We start from the raw sequence: 23,501 nt of genomic DNA, 5'->3' as shown, positions 1-23,501 counted from the left end.
TTCCCTCCCTCTGTCTGAGAAAAGGGAGAAGATAAAAACCTAGAAATTCATTTAAACTTAAACTAACTATATATATTTATAGAGAAAAGATAATATTCAGAATAAACTACAATGTAAGAGACACTTACCCAAGTTAGATATAAGAAGAATTTTCTACCTCCCACCGAAAACCAGATTCCATGACTCCAGATCTGTAAGCACCCCAAAAGACACCGAGCAGGAAGCAGAAAGTATGACAATCAAATGTTTCTACTTCCCTGAACTGAAACAAAATGCAAGCAGCAGCAGCAGCCTCAGGGCCCACACCAGCAAGAACAGCAGCTGCGTGTCCTGCCTGTGCTTGAGCCCTGATGGCACTGAGTGAACACTTGCCACTCCTGCGTTCCTGTCTCAGGTTTGCATCATCTGGTCTGAAATATTTCTTTGGTTGCTTAGTCAGGTGACACCTGTCTCTCCTAATCTACGTAGATTCTCTGAGCCTGCTAAATTAAGGCCTGGCTAAAAGTCCCACAGATGGTCTTACTGGTAGGTAGGGGTGAACTCCCCACCCCAGCAGAGGGGAAGAGCAGCTCCCTTGCAGCACATGGCAAAGCCTGGTGGTTGCCCTTGTAGCTCTGCTATGTCCCTCATGGGACTTGGATCCCCGTATGTAGAGCCTGTTAGGGTGGGTGAAAGGATGACCTTTCTGAGCAGAATCCAGGTTCCAGAACACATCTAGAGCTGAGGTTTTAGATCGGTTTCCAGGGCAGGTCTAGACCATGTTCTAGAGTGCACCGTGTCCCACATTGGGTTCTAGATCTCCAGGGATTTGTCCCCAGCCCTGGGGCATGTTCTTTGCATTCCTCTTGCCTGTGCCTTTGGTGCCATCCCGCCCTATTAGACTTCCCCCACCCCAAGTACGTTACAGCTTTTCCAGCAGCCTTGTAAGGTGAGAGAGCAGCATTTTGCTCTCTGCAATTCCCTGCTGCCCAGCCCTTGGCTTTTGGGGTTAGGTCCGTGCCCACAGTTCCTCTTGGAAAAGGCTCCTCAGGCTCTTCTTCACATCCTCAGTGGTTGCTGCAGGGGCTTTTGAGAAGCTGAGGAACTGGTGTGAAGAGCATTTGTGTCTGATCGGTGGAGGTTTGCTCCAGGCTGGACACTGGAAATGTTTGTAGCCTCTCCTGATGAGCTCCAGGCTCATGCTCAAGTCCTCAGGTGACTTTGGCCCTTTTCCAGCTCCTAAGGTCCCTTGGATGCAACTCACATTTTCATTTCTTTTGACCTTCTTGAAAACTAGGCCATGACAAAGTCATGGAAAGGGGTTTTATTCTCCTGATGGGTGGATCTGGAGATGTTTCCACTGGGATTCTAAGGCTGAGCAGCAGCTGCAGGAAACACCTTTGGGGCTGGAGGTGGATTTTGCTCAGCAGTTGGATTTCCCAAAGGTCCCTTGAATGAATGAAGCTGCTCTGAGTGACACACAGGGCTGTGAAAGGGCAGCACATGCAATAATTAGTCAAACATTGTTAAGCTGACATGAGCCCCTGGTAAAGGCTTTTAATTTGCAGAGTAAGATCAGAACCAGTGGCACCTTTATGGTTTCAGGTGGAAGGGACCTTAAAGCTCATCCAGTGCCACCCCCTGCCACAGGCAGGAACACCTTCCACCAGCCCAGGTTGCTCTAAGCCCCATCCAAGCTGGTGTTGAATACTTCCAGGGATGGGGCAGCCCAGAGTTCAGCATCTGCAGCAGCTGCGGGGTCTGGCCTGGCTCTCGGAGGCTTTTGCTGCACCAGATCTGCTGGGAACAGGAATTAATTGGATTTGTGGTTGTTTTGGGTAGGTGCTTCCTGCAGCAGTGGAGATGCTGGTGTGCAGGGTGGCTCATGTGGGCCAGGCTGGGGAATGTGAGGTCGTGTTCTCCAGTGCCACCAGTACAGCAGCTGGACATTGGGGACTCACCAATATGAACATCTTGGTGCAGGCATAGGATTGGTGCCCATCCAGGAGGGTGTGGAGGGAACAGAACAACCCCAGGTCACCCCAGTCTCTGACCTATCCCTGGTAAAACTGTCAGTGGCAACTCTCAGCCGGAGGGAGCAGTTCGTGGGACTGTGTTAGGAGTCAGAGTGCCTCGGGAAGCCTCTGCTGTTCCCTTTGCCTTGGCTGTCAGTAAACAAACAGCAAATGCCCGAAGCTGTGCCAGGCGGGGCTGGGGCAGGGGCTGGAGCAGCGCTGAGCATTGTAAGGCTGACAGGCGCTGATGTGTTATCAACACATCGCCCAGTCCTGCGGGGCTGGGAGAAGTGAAACCGTTTGGAAGAGGAAAGAGATGAGTCAGCGTGGAGAAGCTGATTGTTTCCACACACTCTGCTTCTTCCCCAGCTGTCAGAGGGAACGTTGGTGCTGGTGGAAATGGAGTCTCCTCCCGGGGAGGGATTGGGCTGCGAGTGCTGCTCCCCAGGACTTGGGAGCTGGTCTGTGCCATGTGCTGGGTCTGTGAGCCTGGATCAGGGTACAGTAATAGGAGGGAAGTGATCCTCCTGATTGCTGAAGAAAAATTGCTTAGGCTGGAAAAGCCCAACCATTAACCCAGCACTGCCAAGGCCACCACTAAAACAGTTCCCCAAGTGCTGCATCTAAATGTTTCTGCCTTAAACGTGGCTGGCTCAGATCTTCAGCACAGAGGTGTTGTGTGAGCAGAGTTACTGCTGGTCCGTGTTTATGGGATGTGCCTGAGCCCTCACCAGGAGAGCTGGTGGGTGATGCTGTGGCTGGTGGAAGATGGTCCTCTGGCTGCTGGTCACCATCTCCCCCTGTCCTTGCAGCATAGGCTGGGCTGCTCCAGCCCCGCACAAGCCACCAGCATGTTCTGTCTTGGAGCAATTTGGCTCCTTCATTAGTGAATTGTTGGTATTTTTTTAAATGGCTTGTATCTTGCTTGAGAGAGGGGGAGAGTCCAAAGCAAACCCCTGAGCTGGGTTCCCACTGCTTCACCTTCTGGAGGGGCAGCTGCTCCTGCCGTTCCAGTAGCAATGGGAGGGATGTGGAACAACCTGTTTGCCTGTTGTGGGCTGGGTGTGGAAGGGAAGGGCCCACAATAGCTGCTATAGTTCTTCTCCCAGAACGATACTGTGAGTCAGCCATAAACAGCAGCTCCTCCTTCCCCGTGCTCTGAGCCCGAGGGGAGCTGTGTGAGCGGCTGAAACCCTCTTGATTTTTCCTGCTGGGTGTAGGTGAGAGGCTTCACCTGGAGGTTCTTCACCTGCAGGATGTGTGTTTTGGCAGCAAGGCAGTGGGGCTTGAGCTCAGCACAACTCCCATTGTGACCTGAGCTCTTGTCCTGCTGCACAGTGGGAGTTCAGGTGTTTAACTTACAAATACCTGTGGCAGGTGATGCACAGCACCTGTGGTGTGGGTGGCTGTGCTGGTGCCAGGGTGTGTGCCCTGTGCCGTGGCCCCAGCCCTGCCATTGAGGTCTGGGAATGCTTTAGGGTGGTCTCCTCATCACCACTCTGGTCCCCCCACCATTTCATGCTGGTACCTCTGCAACAAAGACATAGTTCCTCTTCTGAGCCAGGATTTGAAATATTTAGGCTTTCCAGCTACTGTGGTATCTCTTACTCACAGTTTCACTTCATCCCTGCTGCTCTGGGTTGGTTTTGGGGTGAAATGTCTGTTAATGTCTCACACAGTCTGTAGGTTTTTTTTGGTGGTGAAGCAGCTCATGGTGTGGGGGTATCGGGGTGCCAGAGGTGCTATATGAGAATTCACACCATGCTACTGCTATTTTTAGGAGATTTACTTCAAATTCTGCTGCCCAGCGTGGGCTCCCTGCAGTGACAGAGGCCCTGGGAAGGCTGGAGCTGGTTTCTTCGGAGCTGGCTGGGGAGAGGCTGCGGGAGGAAGCTCATGTGGCTCTGGGCAGGCATCCAGCCACCTTCCTGTGCTGTGCTGGCTGCAGCACGGGGCTCACCTGGAGCTCTGGGTGCTGGGCTGGGCAGGGGGCACAGGGATGGGACACAGGGATGCTGTGCTGCTGGCACAGGCTCTGTGCCGCTGCTCACTTTGATGTGGGGTTGGAACGCCCGCGATAACAGCTGAGGGGGTGGCAGTGGAGGAGAAAGTCAACCCGAAAGATGTGTATCTGTGCTGAGAGACGCCCTGGCTGCTGGGAACTGGCCAGTTCCCTGGAAGAGGAGTGTGGGGAGGGAGGCAGAACCCTCCTGCCCCAGTGCAGGGGTACCTGGAGGGGATCTGGGGATATGGATATTATTTCTGAAGTCCCCACTGTCTGGTGGATTGGGAGCTCGGTGTTGGTGGCCAGAGCCCCCATCCAGCCCTGTGCTGGCACTCTCAGAACTCCCACTCTGGCCAAAGGGAAAGCAAGAGAGAGAGTGGTGCAAGCTTTGGGAATTATGAGCGAGCCACCCTTGGATTGATACCCTCCTGACAAAGCCTGCTCAGCGTGACGTCAGTGCCTCCTTGCAGTGGGAATTCATGCATTTCCCTCCATTGACCTGTCACAGCCCAAGCCAGAGCCATTTCCTGGCGGGGCTGTGGTGGTGACCCCTTGCCCAGACTTCCCTGCCCATGCTGAGGCTCCTCACTGCAGACATGTGTGATGGCTGGGGGTGGGTGCTCCGCTTGGCTCAGCACCTGGAGAACCGGCTGGAGAAATCACAGCCAGCTCGGTGGCCGTGGAAATCTTGGCAAAGGAGCAGCCCTGCCATCTGGTCACCTCAGCTCAGTGGGATGCTCTGGGCATCACTGCTCTCTCAGAGGGCACAGGAGGATGATGCCCTGACAGCAGCCGGTTCTGTCACTCCACCAGCCACAGCAGAAAGGGCCAGTGCCTGCCAAGGAGTCAGATTTTAATGTTTGCAGAAGGTTTGAGACACAGTGTATGGTGCAAAGTACGAATTGCTCCAGCCAGGAGAGCAAAGAAATGTTGGGGCAGGTTGTTCCTGGTCGGCCAGGGGTGTTGACAATCAGCTGGAGCGTGGCCTGTGTGCCTGGGGACGGGCAGGGACTGGGGCTGGCCCAGCACACGCCATCCCTGCTGCATGAGGGTCCCAGTTGTTCCCTTGCACGGTGAGGTGCTGGTTTGGCTCATTCCAGCCTCCCTGAGCTTTGGCTCCCTGTGCAGAGGGCACATCTGTCTTGGTGCCCAGGATGTCACTCCTGTGCAGAGGGCCCATGTGTTCCTCCACTCCCAAATATGCCAAAACTATGGAATTTGCTCCCAAAACAGGCTGTCACTGGAGCAGGACAGGAGGGAGCAGCCCTGTGTGGAAGCACCCCCAGACACTGTCTGCTGCTGGGGGAAGTGGGACCCTCCATCGTGTGGGGTTAGGGCTGTGACTGCTCACCACCAGATCCTCAGTGATTCCCAAGCTTGTTCCTGCTGGGAGCTTCCACTTCCACCTTGAGCAGCCTTGGGAGTGTTGCACTCTCTCACACCACATGTTATTCTGGGATCTGGGGCTGGTGTCCCCTCTCTATTGCATTTCCCATCCTTGGGGTTGGGTTGTGTCTTTTAAAACTCCATGTATGTATGTATGGTCTGTATCTCTGGGGCTTTGAGTTATCAGAGGTGCTGCTCTGCATTTCTGGGATGGGATGTGGGAGGCTGCTCCTCTTTGGAGAGCTCCAGCGAGTGTCAGGGATTCCCCAGCCCTCCTTGGGACCCTACTGGGCCGAGCCCTGAGACAGGAGCAGCTCAGAGACACAGCTCATGGCTTTCCATTGCAATCAGCACCATGGAGGTTGGGAGCCTCCTGGGAAGCTGCAACTTGCCATGCTGAAAGGAAAAGCTTCCACATCAGCACTGAAAAGAGCTGACAGAGCTGGGCTCTCCCCAGAGCTTGCTCTTATCCAGAGACAGGATCAGGGCTTTTAGTGGAGTGGTAGCGCTGGCTCTGCTCCTAAAAGATGCTCCTGTGTGTGTGTGTCTGGCTCCAGCCACTCTGGGGCTTCTGCTGAGGCAGGACACTGCCCTTCCTCCAGGAACAGCACTGGGTGTGGGGCTGGAATCCTGCATTGGAAAAGAAAAATGGAAGGAAGTGACAGAGCTGAGCTGAGACTCCTTGGCCACAGCCACAGCCCAGGCTCTGCCCTCGCTGCCCACACCTGGCTCAGCTTCTGAGGCTGAACAAGTCCACTGGTTTTGAGGCAAATACCAACCCAGGGCTTAGCCCCACGTCCTGTGACCTGCACTGTGTGCCAGAGCCGTGTCTGTCCACTGCAGGTGCCCTGTGCTTGGCCTGGGGGTCAAGGGCTGCCCTTGGGTGCTGAAATCCTGCTGCTGCTTGTCCTTGTTTCCTTTCCTGCTACACGAGGTTTGCCTGTTTGTCCCAGATGAGCATTGTCTCATTGCAGCTCCCCAAAGATGGGAACATTCCAGCAGCACCCCTGGGAGGGGATGCAGAGCCCACCTTGCCAGCAGGGTGCTGCCTGCCCCAGCCCTGGAGTGTCCCCCTGAGCTCGGTGCCTCAAACCCCCTCCCTTCATCTTGTCTTTGCAGGGGATGTGCTCTTCCAGATGGCAGAAGTCCACAGGCAGATCCAGAACCAGCTGGAGGAGATGGTGAGTGCCCAGCCTGCCATGCCAGGGCCTCTGCCTGGCATGGGGCTCTGCAAGTGCAAATGCTTTTCCATGTCTGAGTGACATCAGCCCCTCTGACATGGATTTGCTGAGCTGCAAAGGTTCTACTCTGCTTGGGCACCTGTTCCTGCCCTGCTGGGCCCTCTCTGGGTGTCTCTGTCTCTCACTGCCATCAGCCTGAGCTCTGTCTGTACAGCTCTGCTCACCTACCGTCCTGGGTGCCATCTGGTGCCCCCCAGGCAGTCTTTGCCAGCCCTCCCCATGTGTTTTCTTTCTCCCTGCAGCTCAAGTCCTTCCACAACGAGCTCCTGACGCAGCTGGAGCAGAAGGTGGAGCTGGACTCACGGTACCTGAGTGTGAGTTATGGGCAGATGTCTGGCAGCACAACCCTTGGCTTGGGTGTCCCCACATCTCCCCTGTCACCCACTCCCAGCTCGCGGGTGTTGTCCCCAGCCACAGCTCCTGTCCCCAACATCACACATGTCACTGTGCATGGAACGCTGTTGTCCCCTGTGTCAGGCGGTTGCAGCCCCTGTTTGCCCCCTGTGCCACGGGGATCCCACTTTTCCAGAGGGTCTCTGCTTGTTTCTGTGACTGCTTGGCAGCAGGAGTTGTGGCTGAGGCTCAGAGCTTTCCCTTGTCACATCCAGGCTGCACTGAAGAAGTACCAGACGGAGCAAAGGAGCAAGGGGGACTCACTCGACAAGTGCCAGGCAGAGCTGAAGAAACTTCGGAAGAAGAGCCAAGGCAGCAAGAACCCGCAGAAGTACTCGGACAAGGAGCTGCAGGTAGGACCCTGGACTGAGGGACATGGGAGTTTCGGGTGGGGGGACACAGGCGTTGTCCCTGGGCTGGCAGCAGGGGCTTGGTGCTGCACGGTGGAGATGGCCGAGCTCTTGCAAGTGCTTTGGTAAGGACTTCCTGCTCTCACTAGAGGAAGGGCCCAGCAGAATTAGGGGTTCTCATGGAGTGTGGGAGGTGTGGATAGCGAGGGGGCGGCAGCCAGAGGTGGAACAGGCTGTTCTTCTGGCAGTGGTGCAGAGTGGGGGGCCGCAGGCTCCCCTTGGCAGATGTGCCAGGCTTGTGCCGATGCCTGACCATCCTCTACCCACTGCTCCTGGTGCTTCTTACCTCTTAGCTTCATGAATGAACCCAAAAGCTTGTTAGTTTTTGCTGTGCCTGAGCCATCATCCTCTGGATGGTGTGCTGTGTGTGTTCCGTGCCTGGTGCCCCTTCCCCACCGCGGGGGCGGCCGTGGTGAATCAGCGTGGTGTGACGGCGCGTGGGCTCCTCCGCGGGCTGGGGTCCCTCCTGGCACCTGTGCTGCGGGCTGAGGGGTGGGGCTGCCCTGCCAAGGGGCATTTGGGGTTGGAGTCTCACCAAGGAGCATCCAGGGGACATCCTGGCACCACCAGGACATGCTGAGGGGCTGCGGCACTTGGGTCGCTGGTGAATTCACAGCAGGAGTTCGTGTCCCTTGCACTCTGCAGCCTTCACCTGGAGCTTTGCCTGGAGCACAGCTGGTCCTGGCAAACCTAAAGGGATAACTGATGCACTAACATGCCCTGGCTGACTGTTGGGCACTGCTGTGGGAGCTCAGGCCATGGAATAGTGGTGGCACAAGTGGTGCTTGGAAGGGGGAAGATGAATCCTGAAATTACCTACTATTGTCTCAAGATGTAGGAGTGTGTGTTGTGTTGAGAGCAGGGTCTGTTTCTTCAGGTGCCACAGGCCAGTAACATGTCAGTGATCTGTGTTTGCTGAAGGGGATCTGAACGTCAGTGGCACTTTGCTTGTGGAGGTGAATTTAATGTCATTTGATGGCATTTAGTCACCAACAGAGTTACAGGGAGGCTTGTGCTGGGGATGTGACATTCTTAATTGCACTGAAATTTGGGGAATAGTGGCAGGAATCAGAACAAGCACTGAGGGAGAAAAATGTACCTGCCATCATCCCCTGTGGCTCAGCATGTGGGTCCTGTGTGGAGCCACAGCACTGGAGGTGCTGAGGTGGCATAGTGAGCTGGAAGGGGCTGGAGCGGGGCTGGAATGGGGCTGGAAGGTGCTGGCACAGCACAGCTCCATGTCCAGCCTGCTGAGGTGGGGGGAACTGGTGTGCTCTCCAGAGCTGAGCAGCTCAAACCACTTCTGAGTGTGGTGTCTCCACAAGCCCTGGCTCCAAAATTCCTGCTGCATGAGAAAAGCCCTGTCAGGCACCTCTGGTACCCCCACACCTGTGAGAGCTGCTGATGGGGACAACAGAGCAAAGTCACTGCCAGAGCCAGCCCTCTCCTGCCAAACCCGCCGGGCAGGGATCCCCATCCCACACCCCGAGTCAGAGGAGGAGGGAATCCATCCCAGGCTGGGCTGTGTGCAGGTGGGAGAGGAGGGGGTGGGCTGAGCCTCCTGCTGTGATGTGGCAGAGATGGGATAGTCCTGTTAGCACAGCTCTTGGGGCAGCGAAACAGGATCAGGCACTCATTCCCTTTAATCTTCCAGCAGTAAGTATTTAGGAAGCGCTTATCTCTGAAAAAGCCTTATGATGGCTTTTGAGCTTAGAGAGCTATGAGACCCTTCCAGCTCAGAATATTCTGTGATTTTGTGACTGCTCAGCTGGGCACAGCAGGGGTTTCCTTTCCTTTAGATGAAAATACAAAGTTAAAATTGCTGGATTCAGCCAAGAGGGCAGTCCCCCTCTGCTCTCTTCTGCCTGCAAAGCTGCTGTTTCCTTAACAGAAAAAGAGAGTGTTTTGTGCCACCCTTGAAGCTGCTCTTACGTTTGCCTGGGCATCAGAGAGCAGAGGGATTGCAGCAAGCAGGGTCCAGCCTGGAGCTACATGGGTGTTGGTGCTGGCTCAAGGAAGGAGCTTTGTGGGGGGCTTTGTGTAGTTGGAACTGGCCTTATAGTGGATCAGGAGCCTCTGCAAAGCTTTGTGGGGCTTTCTCAGCCTGGTTCAAGCAGAGCCCCAGGCAGCTGCCCCTCTGTGTGGTGCTCAGTTTGTTGAGCTGACCCAAAACCACCCCTGTGGACACTTGCCAAACCCCTGGTGCCATCCCCAAAGCTGCTGGAGGCGCCTTGTGATGCTTTTGGGATGCTGACAGCTGCACCTGGGGACTGCTGACAGATCAGCCACGGCTGGAGGGAGCTCTCCTGATGGGCTGTGGCTGGTTACTTGTCTGTTTGTGGGAGAAGCTGCTGTTGATGGAATCATCCTGGTAGCTGCATCAGTCACCTCCTTCAATACAGCAATAACATCTTGCTCTTCTGAAGAGTCATCTGTGTAAGCTGCTCCAGCAGCCAGGAGTCTGATGCTCTGTCATCATCTTTCTTCATATTTAATGCTCTGGGAAGCAGAATTGCTCCTTTCTGCCTCTTCACCACTTGTTGAGTGACCACATCCTGTCATCGCCTGGCAGAGAGACGGGTGGGTGAGACACGTGTGGGGGAGCAGCAGTGGCAGTGCTGTCCTGCAGGGAGCTTCAGGACCTGCTTTATGTAACATCTGTCAAGGTGAGAGGAGATTTGAGGCCCTCCAGGCTAAGTTTGAAAAGTGGACAGAGGACAGCCCTTGGCTGGGCTGGGGCACCAGCTTGGCTCTGGCTCCACACTCTGCTAGATCAATCAAAGAGCCCAGTAAAACAGCCCAAATGTCTCAACCTCTTACTCATTTAATTCAGATTTTTCGCCTTTATAAAGCAGAAATAAATGCTGAAGGTCAGCAGGAACTGCACGTAATGAACTATCTCATGGCTGGTGAGCAGTAGCTTTGGAGCAGGGGGGTTGAGAGGTGTGATGCTCATGAACACTTGCAGGAGGCTACTCCTGAACTGCGTCAGCCCCTCGTTGCATAGAGAGAGCTGATCCAGGCTTTTCTGCAGGTCTCACATCATCCAGCCACTGTCTCTTGTGCTGACTTTGTGAAGTTTCACAGTTGGAGACGAGTGTTGCCGCATTTAAATGGTCGAGGAGTTCAAACACCTCGTGGTTTGCAGTCCAGACAACTCAGGCAGCTCTGAAGCAGCTCCAGGTGCCGTGAGGCTGCAGGAGGGATTTTGCAGCTCCAAAGCCCTGTCTGTCATGGTCGGCAGCAACGCTGTGGTTGTGGGTTGGTGCTGCTGAATGTTGCATTAAGCCAGGTTTTTATTCCTTATGAATCAGTCCAAGCTGCTGCTCCACACAAGGGCTGAGTGCTGAGACAGCCACCTGCCTCACATGGCTCATCTTCCTCGAGGAGTGACTGAGATGGGGCTCTGACCGGTGCTGAAAACCAGGAGAACAATCTAATTCCATTCACTTCACTTCTTTGATGAAGAAGAATGAAAACAATATTAAGATTAAACAATCACCAGGGAAGCTTAAGTGCTGTAATTTCATTAAAGACTGGTTGTGATCAAGCCATGAAATCAAGGTCATGATGGGTTTGGGACCTGGATTGAATCAGCAGCTCAGCAATGAAGTTATGTTGGTTCAAATTATTTGTCAAATCATATTAGTCCTGTGAACAATTGGATTTCTGCACTGTCCTGAGACAAACTGGCTGTAATTCAGCCTAAATAGCAAAGCTGAGGCTGAGGTTTGTGGTGAAAGGCTGTGCCTGACCTGGGTGGCAGTGGGTGACCTTGGGTGGGCAGTGGGGGCTGAACTCAGCCTCTGCCCAGATCTCTCTTTTGCCCCCACCTATCCTTGTTCCTGTGGGAATATTTTAAGCATTGAATACCACTGTACCAAATAACCTGGGGAGTTTTATAAACTTTTGTCATTGAAACCTCATTTGGATATTCCCATCAGGAGAAGTAATTTTAGGTGTAGGTCAGGAAGTTCTAACTAACACAAAGTTTGCACAAACCAGGTTATGAGGTTTAAGTGAAAGTCAAATAGGAAGGACTCTAAAAGCTCAGCAGCTCCAGGTGATTCTCTCCAGCTTGGATTAGAATTTGGGCTGAGGGAGGATATATATTTAAACCGAGCAAGAGAAGAGAAGGCTGTGAGGGGCTAAAGGGCCTCCAAGAGAGCTTGAGAGGGACTTGGGACAAGGGCCTGGAAGGACAGGAAAATGGGGAATGGCTTCCCACTGCTAGAGGGCAGGGCTAGATGGGATATTGGGAAGAAATTCTTCCCTGTGAGGGTGGGCAGGCCCTGGCACAGGTTGCCCACCTGGGAGTGTTCTCTGGAAGTGCCTGAGCAGCTCAGGGCTGTGTCCGATGAGCCTTCTGGTTCCAAACTTTGTGCACTGAGGTGCTGATCTGGGGTGTCCCTGTACTGAGGGAATGTTTTAAGCAGCTGTTGGTGAAGCCCCCGCAGAGCTGGCTGGAGCCAGCCCTTCCCTGCTGCTCTGCTCGCTGGATTTTATGTAACACCACATGTGTGCGTGGCTGGTGCTGAGCAGGAGCAGGGGAGGAATGTGGTTGGTGCCCAGTGAGCAGATGTGTGAGACAGGGACCATAACAAGGGGAGACAGCCCTTCTCGGGGGAGGAAGGCAGACTGGTGTCCTTGGAGGACACAAACTCCGGGGGTTGGCTCCCCAGGATCTGCTCTGTGTTTCACATCACCTTGGATAACCATCACCAGCAGGCCCAGCACAGGGAGAGGCTGGAGCTGGAGCAGGGAAGGCTGATGGGCAGCGTGTCAGGGGCCAGTGCCTTCCCTGGATGGAGATGTCAGTGCTTGTGCAGGGCAGGGTGGGGTTGTCCCCTCCCTGGGAAAGGTGCAGGGCTCTGGGGTGCCCATGTGCTTCTGGAGGGGCTCCTGTGACTCTGTGGGGTCCATGTTCCTGCACAAGGCAGGGAAATGCATTTTGGCTCCCACTGTGACCCGTGATGGGCATTCCCTGCTATGGGGCTGCTGCTTTGTTTGCCTTGTTACAGCTCTGGTTGGGTCAGGGCTCACCTCCCCGCTCTGCTCTCCTTCCTGGCTGTGAAAGAGCTGCTGATATCCCCAGACTCAAACTTGGCATCGCTCTGGCTCAACCCACTGACCAACCTCCCTCCCTCTCTGTGCCACACTTGGGCAGTGCTGAGGGCTGGAGGGGACAGTGTCACCCCCCAAGGCTGCTCCGGGGTCTGCCAGCTTCCATGCAACGAGCAAGTTCTGGGAATGAGGAAAAGCTGTTGAGGCTGAGGATCCCTGGCTGCTTGTTCTCCTCGCTCTGGCTCTGTGCCATGGGAGGGTTTCAGCTGGTTTTGCTTGAGACTGTTCCCCAGCTTAGATGCTCTTCCCCTGCTAATCAGCCTAACTTCTTTTTTATTTTATCCCATTACTTTCTAGCTATTCTCCCTCGTGGTTCCCTAAATAAATCCTCCCTTCTATCCATGTTTACTCCTTCCAGGTATTTCAGCCTTCTGCATCGATCCAGCACAGCTCAGAGCCCCCCTCGTTTTCCTGACCTTTCCTTTGTCTTTTCCCACTGCTCTGTGCCACTCATCCTGACCAGTCCCTCCTTGGCATGAGAGCTGGAGCTGGCTCAGTGGCACAGTCCCTTCCCTGCTCTGCATCCCTCTTGGTGCAGGATGGAAGAATGCCCACCATGTGTTCCTCTTGGCTTTCTGGCCCCCAAACTCCGCGCTGTGGTGTCCTGGCACCCCAGCTGTGGTGTGCTGGTGACCCCAAGGCAGTTTGTGTCTGCTTGTTCCTGGGTCCAGTCCTTCTCTCAGCCTGATTAATGCCAGATGCATCTGATCAGCAGGAGGGATCTGCAGTGATGATTTCTGTGGTGGGCTCAGCATTGCCCATGGCTCATGTTCCCAGCCAGTTTGCACGTTCCTGACTGGGATGGAATGGTTTGAACTCATTTCCCAGTGAGGATGTGGTTATTAAAGGCTCAGCCAGAGCGCAGTGACGATGCTGCTGCTCTACCTGCTCTGACAGCAGTGTGTGCTTGAAGGGAACTCGGGTCTCGACATTTCCCAGCTGCTCTCTGATCTTCACACCCTTGGAGCTGTCGCTGTGGTGCTGGGGAGGCGTCAGTGGCTCGGCAGGGCTGTGTGTGCCCTGCCTTTCAGTGCCAGGGCCGGCAGTGGCCGCTCGAGCTGGGACTTGGCAGCAGTTGTTTCCTTTCCACCTTCTCGTGTTCCTAATTCTGTCTGACCGAGGGGTCACTTGCTTTGGCTGCAGAATGGAGAGTACCCAGCGTGGCCAAGGGTCACTCCGGCATCACTGGTGTGCCCAGGCCCTGGAGGGGTCCCTGACTGAGCCCCCATGGCCAGGGGTGCCCCCCAGACCGGGCAGGGGCTCTGGCTCTGCCAGCCCCGTGCCGAGGCAGCATCTTGTGCCAAAGCCTCTGCCCGGCGCCGCCACGTGCTGACATTGCTAATTAGATCAGCGACTCCCGTGAATTGGAAGTGGATGCAGGAGGCGGGGGGGCCATGGGGGAGTTATTTGAGGCCTCTCCAACCCAGAAACCCAGAAAAGATTTTCTGGGGCTGTTGGGTGGCTCTGGCATTTGCTCTGGCCTTGGACACAACCACTGCCTTGGTCGCTTCCCTGCCTGCTCGGGTCAGAAACTGGGACTTCTTTTTTCCTCCTTTAAACTCGGAATTTTATTTAGACAATGCTTAACATGTGAAGCTGGCAACCTAAATAAAGGTCTCAATTTACAATGCAGCACTCAAGTGGTGCTTGTCAGGGGGATCTGGGGAGTCTGCTGCAGAGCCCAAGTGCACCAAGGCTGGAGTGAAGCACCTTCCCCCAGCCATTACACAGGGTTTCAGGTCCTGACAAGCTGAGAAAGGTGTTTGGCTGGGGCTCAAAACGTGGAGTGGCTGCAGGTTCCCTCCATTCCTGAGGAGTGGAGACATGAGTAGCATCCCAGAGGTCCTGGTGGGCACCTGGCTGCAGGTGAACCCCTGCTCCTGGTTAAGCCAGAGCCACTCCTTGGAGTACAGTCCTCAGGTTTTACATTGTGCATTGTGTGCTACTTTTCCCCTGCACATCTGGCACATCTAACAGGGTTTGTATTTAAATTTGCCTTTCTAGGCGTTATCTGAAAGATCTCTGTCGTTTTGAGCAAACCCAAACTGAAAAGCCCCTCATGAACAAGGAGCATTGCTCGCCATTTTGTAATGGAATAACGTGTAAAGTCAAGGCTCTGGATAAATCAATGGCACATGGAGCATATTTACATAAAGTATATAAAGCTCTGAGTACTAAGTTTAGAGCGTGGGCTCTGTGCTCGCAAAGCGGCATGTTCCGACTGGCTGAGCTGTTGAGACAAGCCTTTCCTCAGCAGAGGAATGAGCAGGATCCTTGCAAAACCAGCCTGGAGCAGGGATGTAAATAAGGCTTGTACCTGCCTATTTAAATCATGGTTGGAACTGAAGCTCTCACGTGGCCAAGATAAGGGTTTCTCACTGTGTTGTGGTGTGTTTGGGCTGGAGCTGTGCCCGCACACCCTGCCAGGGCATGGCAGTGGCTGACCCGAGGATGGGGATCCTACAGGGAATCGTAGTGAGATGGTCCTTGTGCTACTGAACCAAATTGAGCTGGACTCGTTTCACTCCTCACCTTCACGTTCTCCATGGCCCAGTTAGTAAATGAAGCAGGCTGAGTTGTGGGGTCGGGGTCTGTGTGTACTCCTCTGCTCCTGCTGTTTCAGGTGCTGGCAGGGTTGTGGTTCCTTCCAGAAATGGTGCTCTGCAGGAGTGGGAGCATCGTCCTGGTGCTTCCCCTGGCACAGAAACTTTGTGGAGCTGTGTGTGGGGATGGCAGGGCTGCAATAGAAAGGCCAGGGCACCGACCCCTGGGGAAGCTGAGGGCTCTCCGGACTGGCACTGGGGATGGCAGGGCTGAGTCCATCTAGGGTGGAGCAGGGCTGCAATAGAAAGGCCAGGGCACCAGCCCCTGTGGCTCTCTGGGCTGGCACTGAGGATGGCAGGGCTGAGTCTATCCCGGGTGGAGCAGGGCTGCAATAGAAAGGCCAGGGCACCGGCCCCTGGGGGAGCTGAGGGCTCTCCAGGCTGGCACTGGGGATGTCAGGGCTGCAACAGAAAGGCCAGGGCACCAGCCCCTGAGGGAGCTGAGGGCTCTCCGGGCTGGCACTGGGGATGGCAGGGCTGAGTCTGTCCCGGGTGGAGCAGGGCTGCAATTGAAAGGCCAGGGCACTGGCCCCTGGGGTTGCTGAGGGCTCTCCCGGCTGGCAGTGGGGCATCCATCCCGCTGGCTCCCATCACCACTGCCGGGCTGCTGCCTCTGAGCTCTGTCCCTGTGCTGTTCCCAGGCTAATAATACCCGGGAGGAGGCGGCGTGCTGCTCCGAGCCCGCTGCGGGAGCGATGCCTTCCCTTGGCAGCACATCCTCCCACGGCCGCCCCCGGCTGTGTGCAGGGCTGCTGTGCCTCCTCCCTGTGCCACACCGACCCCAGTGCCTCTGTGCCCGCATCTTTGCTTGGGGGTGATGCCAAAACCTCCATCATGTCTGTGCCCAGTGGCATCAGCTCGGCTCCCTTCACTTACTTCTCTTCCTGACCACAGGCATTTGCACTGGATTTTCTCATTTGGGAGGAAAAAATTCTCCTTGAAACAGGGTTTTTGGTTGCAAAACGGGTTTTTTAACCCATTTCTCACTGACCCCTTTTCCCCACCTGTGTTGCTGCATGTGGGGAAACAAAAACCTGCTGGGTCTGGCATGAGCCCTGCACAAGGTTTGCTCTTTTGGGAATGCTCAGAGCAGAGTGGGAACAGGAGCAGGTCCAGCCCTGAAATAATCCCCCTTTGAAGTCTAGAGTGTCACTGAATCTTGCTGCTTTTGTTGGTTTGCTCCATTTTATGTGTCTGCTAATAAATATTGTAGCACGCTAAAAATAACTGATAACTGTGAAGAAAGCGGCAGAGCTGCTTGGGGCCCTGAATTTCCAGTTTAATTCCCATCTTGGAGAAGTTTGGGTTGCCTGAAGCAGATCCAGCACTGCCTGGGCTGGGGAAGGCTGTGGCTTTCCATCTTGGTGCTGCTATCCCAGGGAAGAGCCGGAGACAAGGAGGTGTCACAGGGCAGGACAGTGATGGGTGAGAGATGCTGCTCTCAGAGCCTTGGTGGCTGCTCTTGGTGCCACATCACAGGAGGAAGCTCCTTGCAGTGGAGCTGAGAACATCCAAAGGAATGGAGAGAGGAGAAAGTGGCCAGGTTGGGGAGCTGGGGGCACCTTGTGTGCTCTGTGCACAGGGATGCTGGTGGTGCTTTGCAGTCCCTGGAGTCCCCTGTGCCACGTTCCCCCAGCCCTGTGTGCCAGCACTGGCAAAGCTCGGTGTGGCATAGCCGTGCTGGCACACATCACACAGGGAGAGCAGGAGCCAGTGGAGGAGCCTCTGGCTGCTGTGTTTGTGGAATCTCTGCCTGGCAGTGGCAGGGCCACAGTGTCTGCCAGCCCTGAGGGTGCAGCACCTGGGAACAACCACCCCAACAGTCCTCGTCAGGGGGTCCTGAACCAGCACGTGGCACTGCCCTGGTGCCATCCCTGTGTCCCAGTGGCTGACTGGCAAACACAGACTGAAGGCACTCCTGGTAGTTTTATCATCACTGATGATTGTGTGTGTTGGAGGGGTCCACGTGCCATCCTGCTGCAGCTCCCCCTTCTCAGCAGTACAGCCCTGCCCATCCAGCACCTGGCAGGGATTTGGCACAGACAGCAGCAGCAGGGGAGGTGCTGGGAGCCGTGGTGCTCTGTGTGACAGTTTGGGTGCTGGCAGGGCCGAGCCGGGGGCTGTGGGGGGCACTGGCAGTGCCAGGCAGCCGGGGCAGCCCCTGCAGGCACCCCCGAGCCCGGGTGGTGAGCGGGCGGCCACGCGGGTACAGCTCGTCCCGCCAGCCCACGAGCTGAGTCAGCGCCTCTGCGTGGGGGGCTCCGATGAGTAAGGGCGGGTTGGAGGGGCTGTGCAGGCACATGTGTGCGTGTCCTGTGCTGGAGGGGCTCCCTGCCTGCTGCTCCACCGCGGGCCCCTCTCCGGGGATGCTGCAGCACCCCCTGCCCCACGCCCGGGGGGCAGCAGTGACGACAGCCCCCTCTCTGCTCCTCTGCCTGTTCTAGTACATTGAAGCCATCAGCAACAAGCAAGGGGAGCTGGAAAACTACGTCTCCGATGGCTACAAGACAGCTCTGACAGAAGAGAGGAGACGGTTCTGCTTCCTGGTAGAGAAACAGTGTGCGGTGGCCAAGAGTGCCATCACCTACCACGCCAAGGTGAGTCACACCCAGCGGGGCCGGTCCCAACTGCCCCGTCAGTGAGAGGGTGCTCCCATCTCGAGCTACTGCTGGTAGAACAAGCTGACATTCCAAAAGCCAAGGCTGGTGCAGCTCCTGCAGCTCAAGGGATGGAGAGGTAGTGATGGACAAGCAGGTGAACCCCAGGCAAGATGCCCCAACAGGAACTCTTGCCCTTGGCAGTGCCACATCCCTCTTGCCCATGGCTGCCTGGACCAAGGGGTGGAGCTGCCACCTGCCAGCCTGGCAGCACCCCATATTGGTCTGGAGTGGAATCCATCCGGCCGAGGGCTGGGAACGCCGGTGCTGCTCCCACAGCCTCGTGCTCCCGTTCTGGTTGTTCCCAGCACCTCCCTCCGTGGCTCACAGCAGCCATCTGTCAGTGCCACGCTTGGCACCGGGAGCAGGAGAGGGAGTTGGGATTACTCAGTGCTGTCCTGGCACTGCGCTGCAGGATGGATCCACACTTGGCATGGAGAGCACAGTGCAGGAGGGGAAAAACAGCCCCCCCAGGGCTGGGGGTCAGCAGGCACCAGCCAAAAGCTTGTTGCTGCAGCAGCACACGGAGGGTGATTTTGCAGGTGGCTTGTCCAGAGCGTGATGGGTGTCTGGCTAAAAACTCCATCCCACTGCTGCCTGCAGCTCCTAGAGGGGGGATCCCAAGGCTGTGCCAAGCCTGGAGCTGGTGAGACATAGTGGGGAAATGTGCTGGGACTTGGAAATCAGCTTTTGAGGGGTGCTGATATGTGAGGACCAAGTAGTCTCCAGAGGAAGTCAGGCAGAGGTGTCTGGTCACCCTCTGCTGTGATTTAGGAGTGACCTCAGGGAGTCTGGGACATTTTCCCCTTCAGAGTCACACAATGGGATGCTTCTACATCCTGGGAGAATAAGAACAAGTTTAGCTTCGTATCTTTCTCCCCCTTGGTTTGGAGCACTGTGGCGGTGGCCGCTGGTTCTGCTGAGGGCAGGGAGCAGTGGGCTTTGGGTGCTGGAGGCTTTCAGGGCTGAGCACCCAAAACAAGTAGCTCATCCCTCAGGATGTAGGGACAGCATAAAGCATAAGCTGTGCCCTGCCAAGCCTTTGGGCAGGTTTTATTACTCCATTTCACACAGAACCCAGCTCCCTACAGCCTAGAGATGCTGCACACAGGATGTCTCAGGATAAGCCAGGGAGATGGATTACTTTTCCTTCCCTCTTTCCTATTTTTCATGACACCTTCCTGGCTCAGCTGCCATCAGAGCCTGGAAGCAGGACACCCCTGTGTGTTATCTTGCCCATGTCATGCACAGAGCTGTTGATCACTCCTGGATCAGTTCAGCCCTGGATCCATGCAGAGCTGCCCAGGGAACAGGACAGATCTGGAGTGTTTTTCCACACCCTGTGCCCTCACTCCTTGTTTTCCTCTTGCAGGGGAAGGAGATGCTGACGCAGAAGCTGCCACTGTGGCAACAATCCTGCTCGGATCCCAACAAGATCCCGGACCGCGCCATACAGCTGATGCAGCAGATGGCTGCCAGCAGCAATGGCACCATTATGCCCAGCCCTCTGTCCACATCCAAGTCCAACCTCATCATCTCTGACCCCATCCCTGGTGCCAAACCTCTCCCTGTCCCCCCGGAGCTGGCACCTTTTGTAGGAGTAAGTATCTCTGTGCTGGAAGCTGTCCTGCCCTTCTGAGCAAAGCCAGAGGGACGAGCCCGGGCCGGTGTCACCGCTGTCCTCGGCAAGTGGCCTTTGGATGGGCTGTCACAGATACTCCGTGCATGTGCCATCCTGGGATGTGGGAAAGAGCCCGGCATGAGGATGGGCAGTCTATCCCATCCCATCCCATCCTGCCAGGGTTGCTGAGCTCTGGAGGCGCAGGGGCTTCGAGGGGTAGTTTGGGGAACTCACGAGCTGGGCTTGCCTGGCCAGACTAGTCCCAGTTAGGCTGGTCCTAGAGCTGTGGAACTGAACCCAGGAACCCCAGTAACTGTGGGAGAAAGCCCCTGGAGTGACCCATGGGATGAAGGACCCTTCAGAAGAGGGTGTACCCCTGACATGGGGGCATGAGCTGAGCAGCAGAGCTCAGGAGGATTGAGCAGGTGCAAGGAAACTCAGAGCAGTAAAATACCATAGAGGTGACCCCACTCCTCCCTCCAGAACAGTTTCCTGGGTGGGGAACTAAGGCAAACAGGCTGAAGCTGTGATGTGCCCACCTCCCCGGAGCCATGCTGGGATGCCCTAATGCAGACCTTGCCATGTTCCCCCTCCCCTCCTCTCTCCGTAGCGCATGTCGGCGCAGGAGGCCATGCCGGTGATGAATGGAGTCTCGGGCTCGGACAGCGACGGGTACAACCACTGGTCTGAGATGAAGCCAGCACAGCCCAAATCTTTATCTCCTCCCCAGCCTCAGAAGCAGCTGAGTGATTCTTACTCCAATACACTCCCAGTTCGCAAAAACGTGACACCGAAAAACAGCTATGCCTCAGGTGAGGCCTGTGCTCTCCTCAGGGGCTGCTGGGGGGGCTGTGGGTCTGGATGTGCCAGCTGTGCCAGCCAGTGCTCAGGGATGGGGTGGCAGGGACAATTATCTGGGATAGTGGTGGTGATGGGGCAGTCACCAACAGCATCCCCTTGGTGTCAAGCACTGCTCATCCCTCTGGATCTGGGGCTTAGGACATGATGGAGCTGAGCCTTTGCTGTGGGGATTCACAGGATTTCCAGGAGGACAATCTTGTAGAATCTGGTGCAGGGAGGCTTCTCCCTTTGCTGCAGCAGGTGTGCGATGTCAGGAGTCTGAACCTGCTTGTTCATGAGGAAGGTGTTGGTCACACTGAAGGCTTTGTTGGCACCTGGGATGAAATAAGGAAGGGCCTGTCCTGTCCTTGGGTATGGCCACGGATCAAAGATATGGGGCACTCACTGGTCTCTGTCCCCACCAGCTGAAAACAAGACACTGCCACGCTCCAGCTCCATGGCCGCCGGGCTTGAGAGGAACGGCAGGACAAGGGTGCAGGCCATTTTCTCTCATGCTGCTGGGGATAACAGCACCCTCCTGAGCTTCAAGGAGGGTGACCTCATCACGCTGCTGGTGCCAGAGGCCCGGGACGGCTGGCACTACGGAGAGAGCGAGAAAACCAAAATGTGAGTGTACTGGGTGTCCTCGGGAGCAGCTTCATCTGGATACTCCAGGGAGATACCTGGATTTGGATTCATCCCTGCCTTTGCCTTTCAGGAGGGGCTGGTTTCCTTTCTCCTACACACGGGTCCTTGACAATGATGGCAGCGAGCGGGTCCACACCAGGTAGGAGACTGTGCTGGGTGCCAGGAGTTCCCTGGGCCACTTGCAGGATGGCCTTGTGGACTTGAGATGGGAATTAGGAATTATTTAGGAGTTCTTGTTAGGAATAACTCACAGCACAGACTGGCTTGGGGTGGCTTTTGCCATGGGGTCCCCTGCCATGGGTGGATGATTGGCCTGGGGGTGTCTGCACAGTATGGGCTGGTGCTGATGCCTCTGCTCTGGATCCCCCCAAGCCTGCAGCAAGGGAAGAGCAGCAGCACTGGCAACCTCCTGGACAAGGATGACATCGCCATCCCTCCTCCTGACTATGGCATGGCCTCCCAGGCCTTCCCAGCACAGGGCGGCAACACCTTCAAGCAGCGGCCGTACAGCGTGGCCGTTCCCGCCTTCTCCCAGGTGAGCCCGCAGCACTGAGGGCTTTTCTTACTCAGGGGGCATTATAGGAATGGGGAATGCTGGAGCAAATCCCTGGGCATAGTCCCTGCAGCCTGGCCATGGTGGCTCGGGCTCTGCAGCTTCCCTGTCCCACCCGGTGGGGTGTGCAGAGCATGGTTCAGTCCCAGCATGGTGTGGATGTGGGGGATGCCAAAGGGCAGCTCTCCAACCTCTGTTCATTGTTTTAGGACTACCTAATGCCCTATGGGTGTGCAATTAAAGACTATTCCAGTGGCCTGTGCCAAGCACCCTCCGCTCACTACAAGCCTTACACTAGGTCGACAGCTGTAAGTCCAACACACGCAATGTTTCCCTTGGGATCTACGGCAGTTCAGCTGGTTTTTGCCTGGTGACCACTTGCCTTGCCTGGGGCCCTGCTCCTGCTGAGCACCTCTCCTGGGGAGAAGGGATGAGGGATGCAGGGAGGCAGCAGGAGAGGAGAGCTATGTTTGGGGGGAACGGGCAAGGCACAGGGGGCAATGGCACAAAACAGCCTCATAAATCCCCAAAGGACAACACTTGCTGACTTCATGGGAGTCTCCCACCAGAAACAGGCTGCTCACAGGCAGCTGGAAGCGTTTTCTCTGGCACATGCCACGTCAAGCCGGTGACAATCCTATGGTGGGGCAGACCCCAACCAGGGTTCTGGGGGGCGTCCAAGGAGAGCTCGAGGCTTCTCAGATAATGAGCTGGGGAGGGTGCACGTGAAGACTGGATCAGCCTGAGCAAGGAGCCAGGTGTGGTGGAGCCATGTGACCAAAGGAGCGTGGTGAGATGAGCCATGCTGGCATCATGTACTGACAGATGAGGAGAGGGTGAGGAGGGGGGGAAAGGTGGCATCCAGTTCAGCATCCAACCCTTTGGCAGGGTGCTCCAACTGGGATCTAGTCCTCTCTGCAGGGAGTGGGGTAGAGCGCAGCCCCACTTCTTGCTGTTTGCTGAGTTTCCCCAGGAAGATTTGCTGCTGGAGTTGGGTTTTGTGACTGGGAACATTCCTGGGATGGTGGGCATGTGGGTCTCTGATCCGTGGTGCATGGCCAGTTCAGAGGCCAGAGACCCCCACTTCCTGCAGTGATCCCGTGTTTGTCATGGAGAGCGGAGCTGCTCCAGGGTCATATCCCACAGCAGGCCCTTGCTCAGGAGGGATGTCCTGAAGGGATGTTCTCAAAGCTCAGTCCCCATCTGCCCCTCAGTCCCTCCTCACTGCAAAGCCCACCCAGCACCGGCTGAAGGAGAAAATGGTCCAAAACCCTGTGGGTTTCTGGTGGGAGTTAATACAGACAAACCCTCTTTCCACGGAACATTCCACTGATGTTTTTCCAGCTTGTTCAGTCCCTTTCTGAGTGTCTCAGAAGCAGATGGAGCTCAGTTCCATGGCAGGACTGGGCAGAGCACAGAAGGGGCTCTCCCAGCTGTCTTTTTTTCCCATGTCTGGTCAGATAAATTCTGCAGAGAGTGGTGCAACTTCATTCCCTGCTGTCTGAATCCCACTCCAACCATCTTCATATCTCGCTTTCCTCTCCAAATGCATCGGCTCTCAGCCCTGGCATCCCTGGGTCCTGATGCACTTTGGTCTGTTCACGTGACCCTCCAGTGGCACCTGAACAGGCACAGTACACATCCCCCTCACTGTTCTTCCTCCCTCCTCTCTGCAGGGTCTCGATGACTACGGGACGAGGTCTGTCAGCAGGTAAGATGTCACCTTCCTGTCACATTCCCTGTGAACTGTTAGTGGTGGCGGTGGGTGAAGTCATGGTGCCATGTCCCCATCGGGGTCCCTGCACGGGCTCCCTGGGGGACTGGCAGTGGTTGGGATGGGCCAGCAGTGGGGGACATAGTGTGCAGGTGTCATCTGTGAGTGTAGAGGAACCTGGGGAAGGCAGGTCCCAGGGCCAGTCCTGGTGTCCCTGACCTTGTGTTCCTCCATAGAGTCCTGTCTCCCCAACGTCCTTGGGGCTTGCCTCTGTGTAATGAGGCCACGGAGAGCGCACGCTCTCGGGGTCTT

The 23,501-nt window shown here is 55.8% G+C and overlaps 1 protein-coding gene across 11 annotated transcripts in view; it reads left to right on the top strand.

Annotated features, from left to right (window-relative positions):
* The window catches only part of BAIAP2 (BAR/IMD domain containing adaptor protein 2), a 42,550-nt gene that overhangs the window by 13,016 nt on the left and 6,033 nt on the right, over positions 1 to 23,501 (top strand). For 5 of the 11 annotated variants that reach the window (XM_071573688.1, XM_071573678.1, XM_071573680.1 and 2 more), the window contains exons 4-14: positions 6,505 to 6,566; positions 6,869 to 6,940; positions 7,235 to 7,372; positions 17,601 to 17,753; positions 19,186 to 19,413; positions 20,045 to 20,246; positions 20,700 to 20,901; positions 20,993 to 21,061; positions 21,295 to 21,457; positions 21,685 to 21,783; positions 23,152 to 23,186. In XM_071573688.1, the coding sequence (XP_071429789.1) occupies positions 6,505 to 6,566; positions 6,869 to 6,940; positions 7,235 to 7,372; positions 17,601 to 17,753; positions 19,186 to 19,413; positions 20,045 to 20,246; positions 20,700 to 20,901; positions 20,993 to 21,061; positions 21,295 to 21,457; positions 21,685 to 21,783; positions 23,152 to 23,186 (1,423 nt within the window). The remainder of the gene's footprint in view (positions 1 to 6,504; positions 6,567 to 6,868; positions 6,941 to 7,234; positions 7,373 to 17,600; positions 17,754 to 19,185; positions 19,414 to 20,044; positions 20,247 to 20,699; positions 20,902 to 20,992; positions 21,062 to 21,294; positions 21,458 to 21,684; positions 21,784 to 23,151; positions 23,187 to 23,501) is intronic. The other 6 variants (XM_071573682.1, XM_071573686.1, XM_071573681.1 and 3 more) reach the window with 3 other exon arrangements.

Source organism: Pithys albifrons, chromosome 19 (genome assembly GCF_047495875.1).
Source record: "Pithys albifrons albifrons isolate INPA30051 chromosome 19, PitAlb_v1, whole genome shotgun sequence".
NCBI classification, from domain to species: domain Eukaryota; kingdom Metazoa; phylum Chordata; class Aves; order Passeriformes; family Thamnophilidae; genus Pithys; species Pithys albifrons.
The sequence above is the reverse complement of the archived record's forward strand: the minus strand, read 5'-3'. Positions and strand labels throughout refer to the sequence as shown.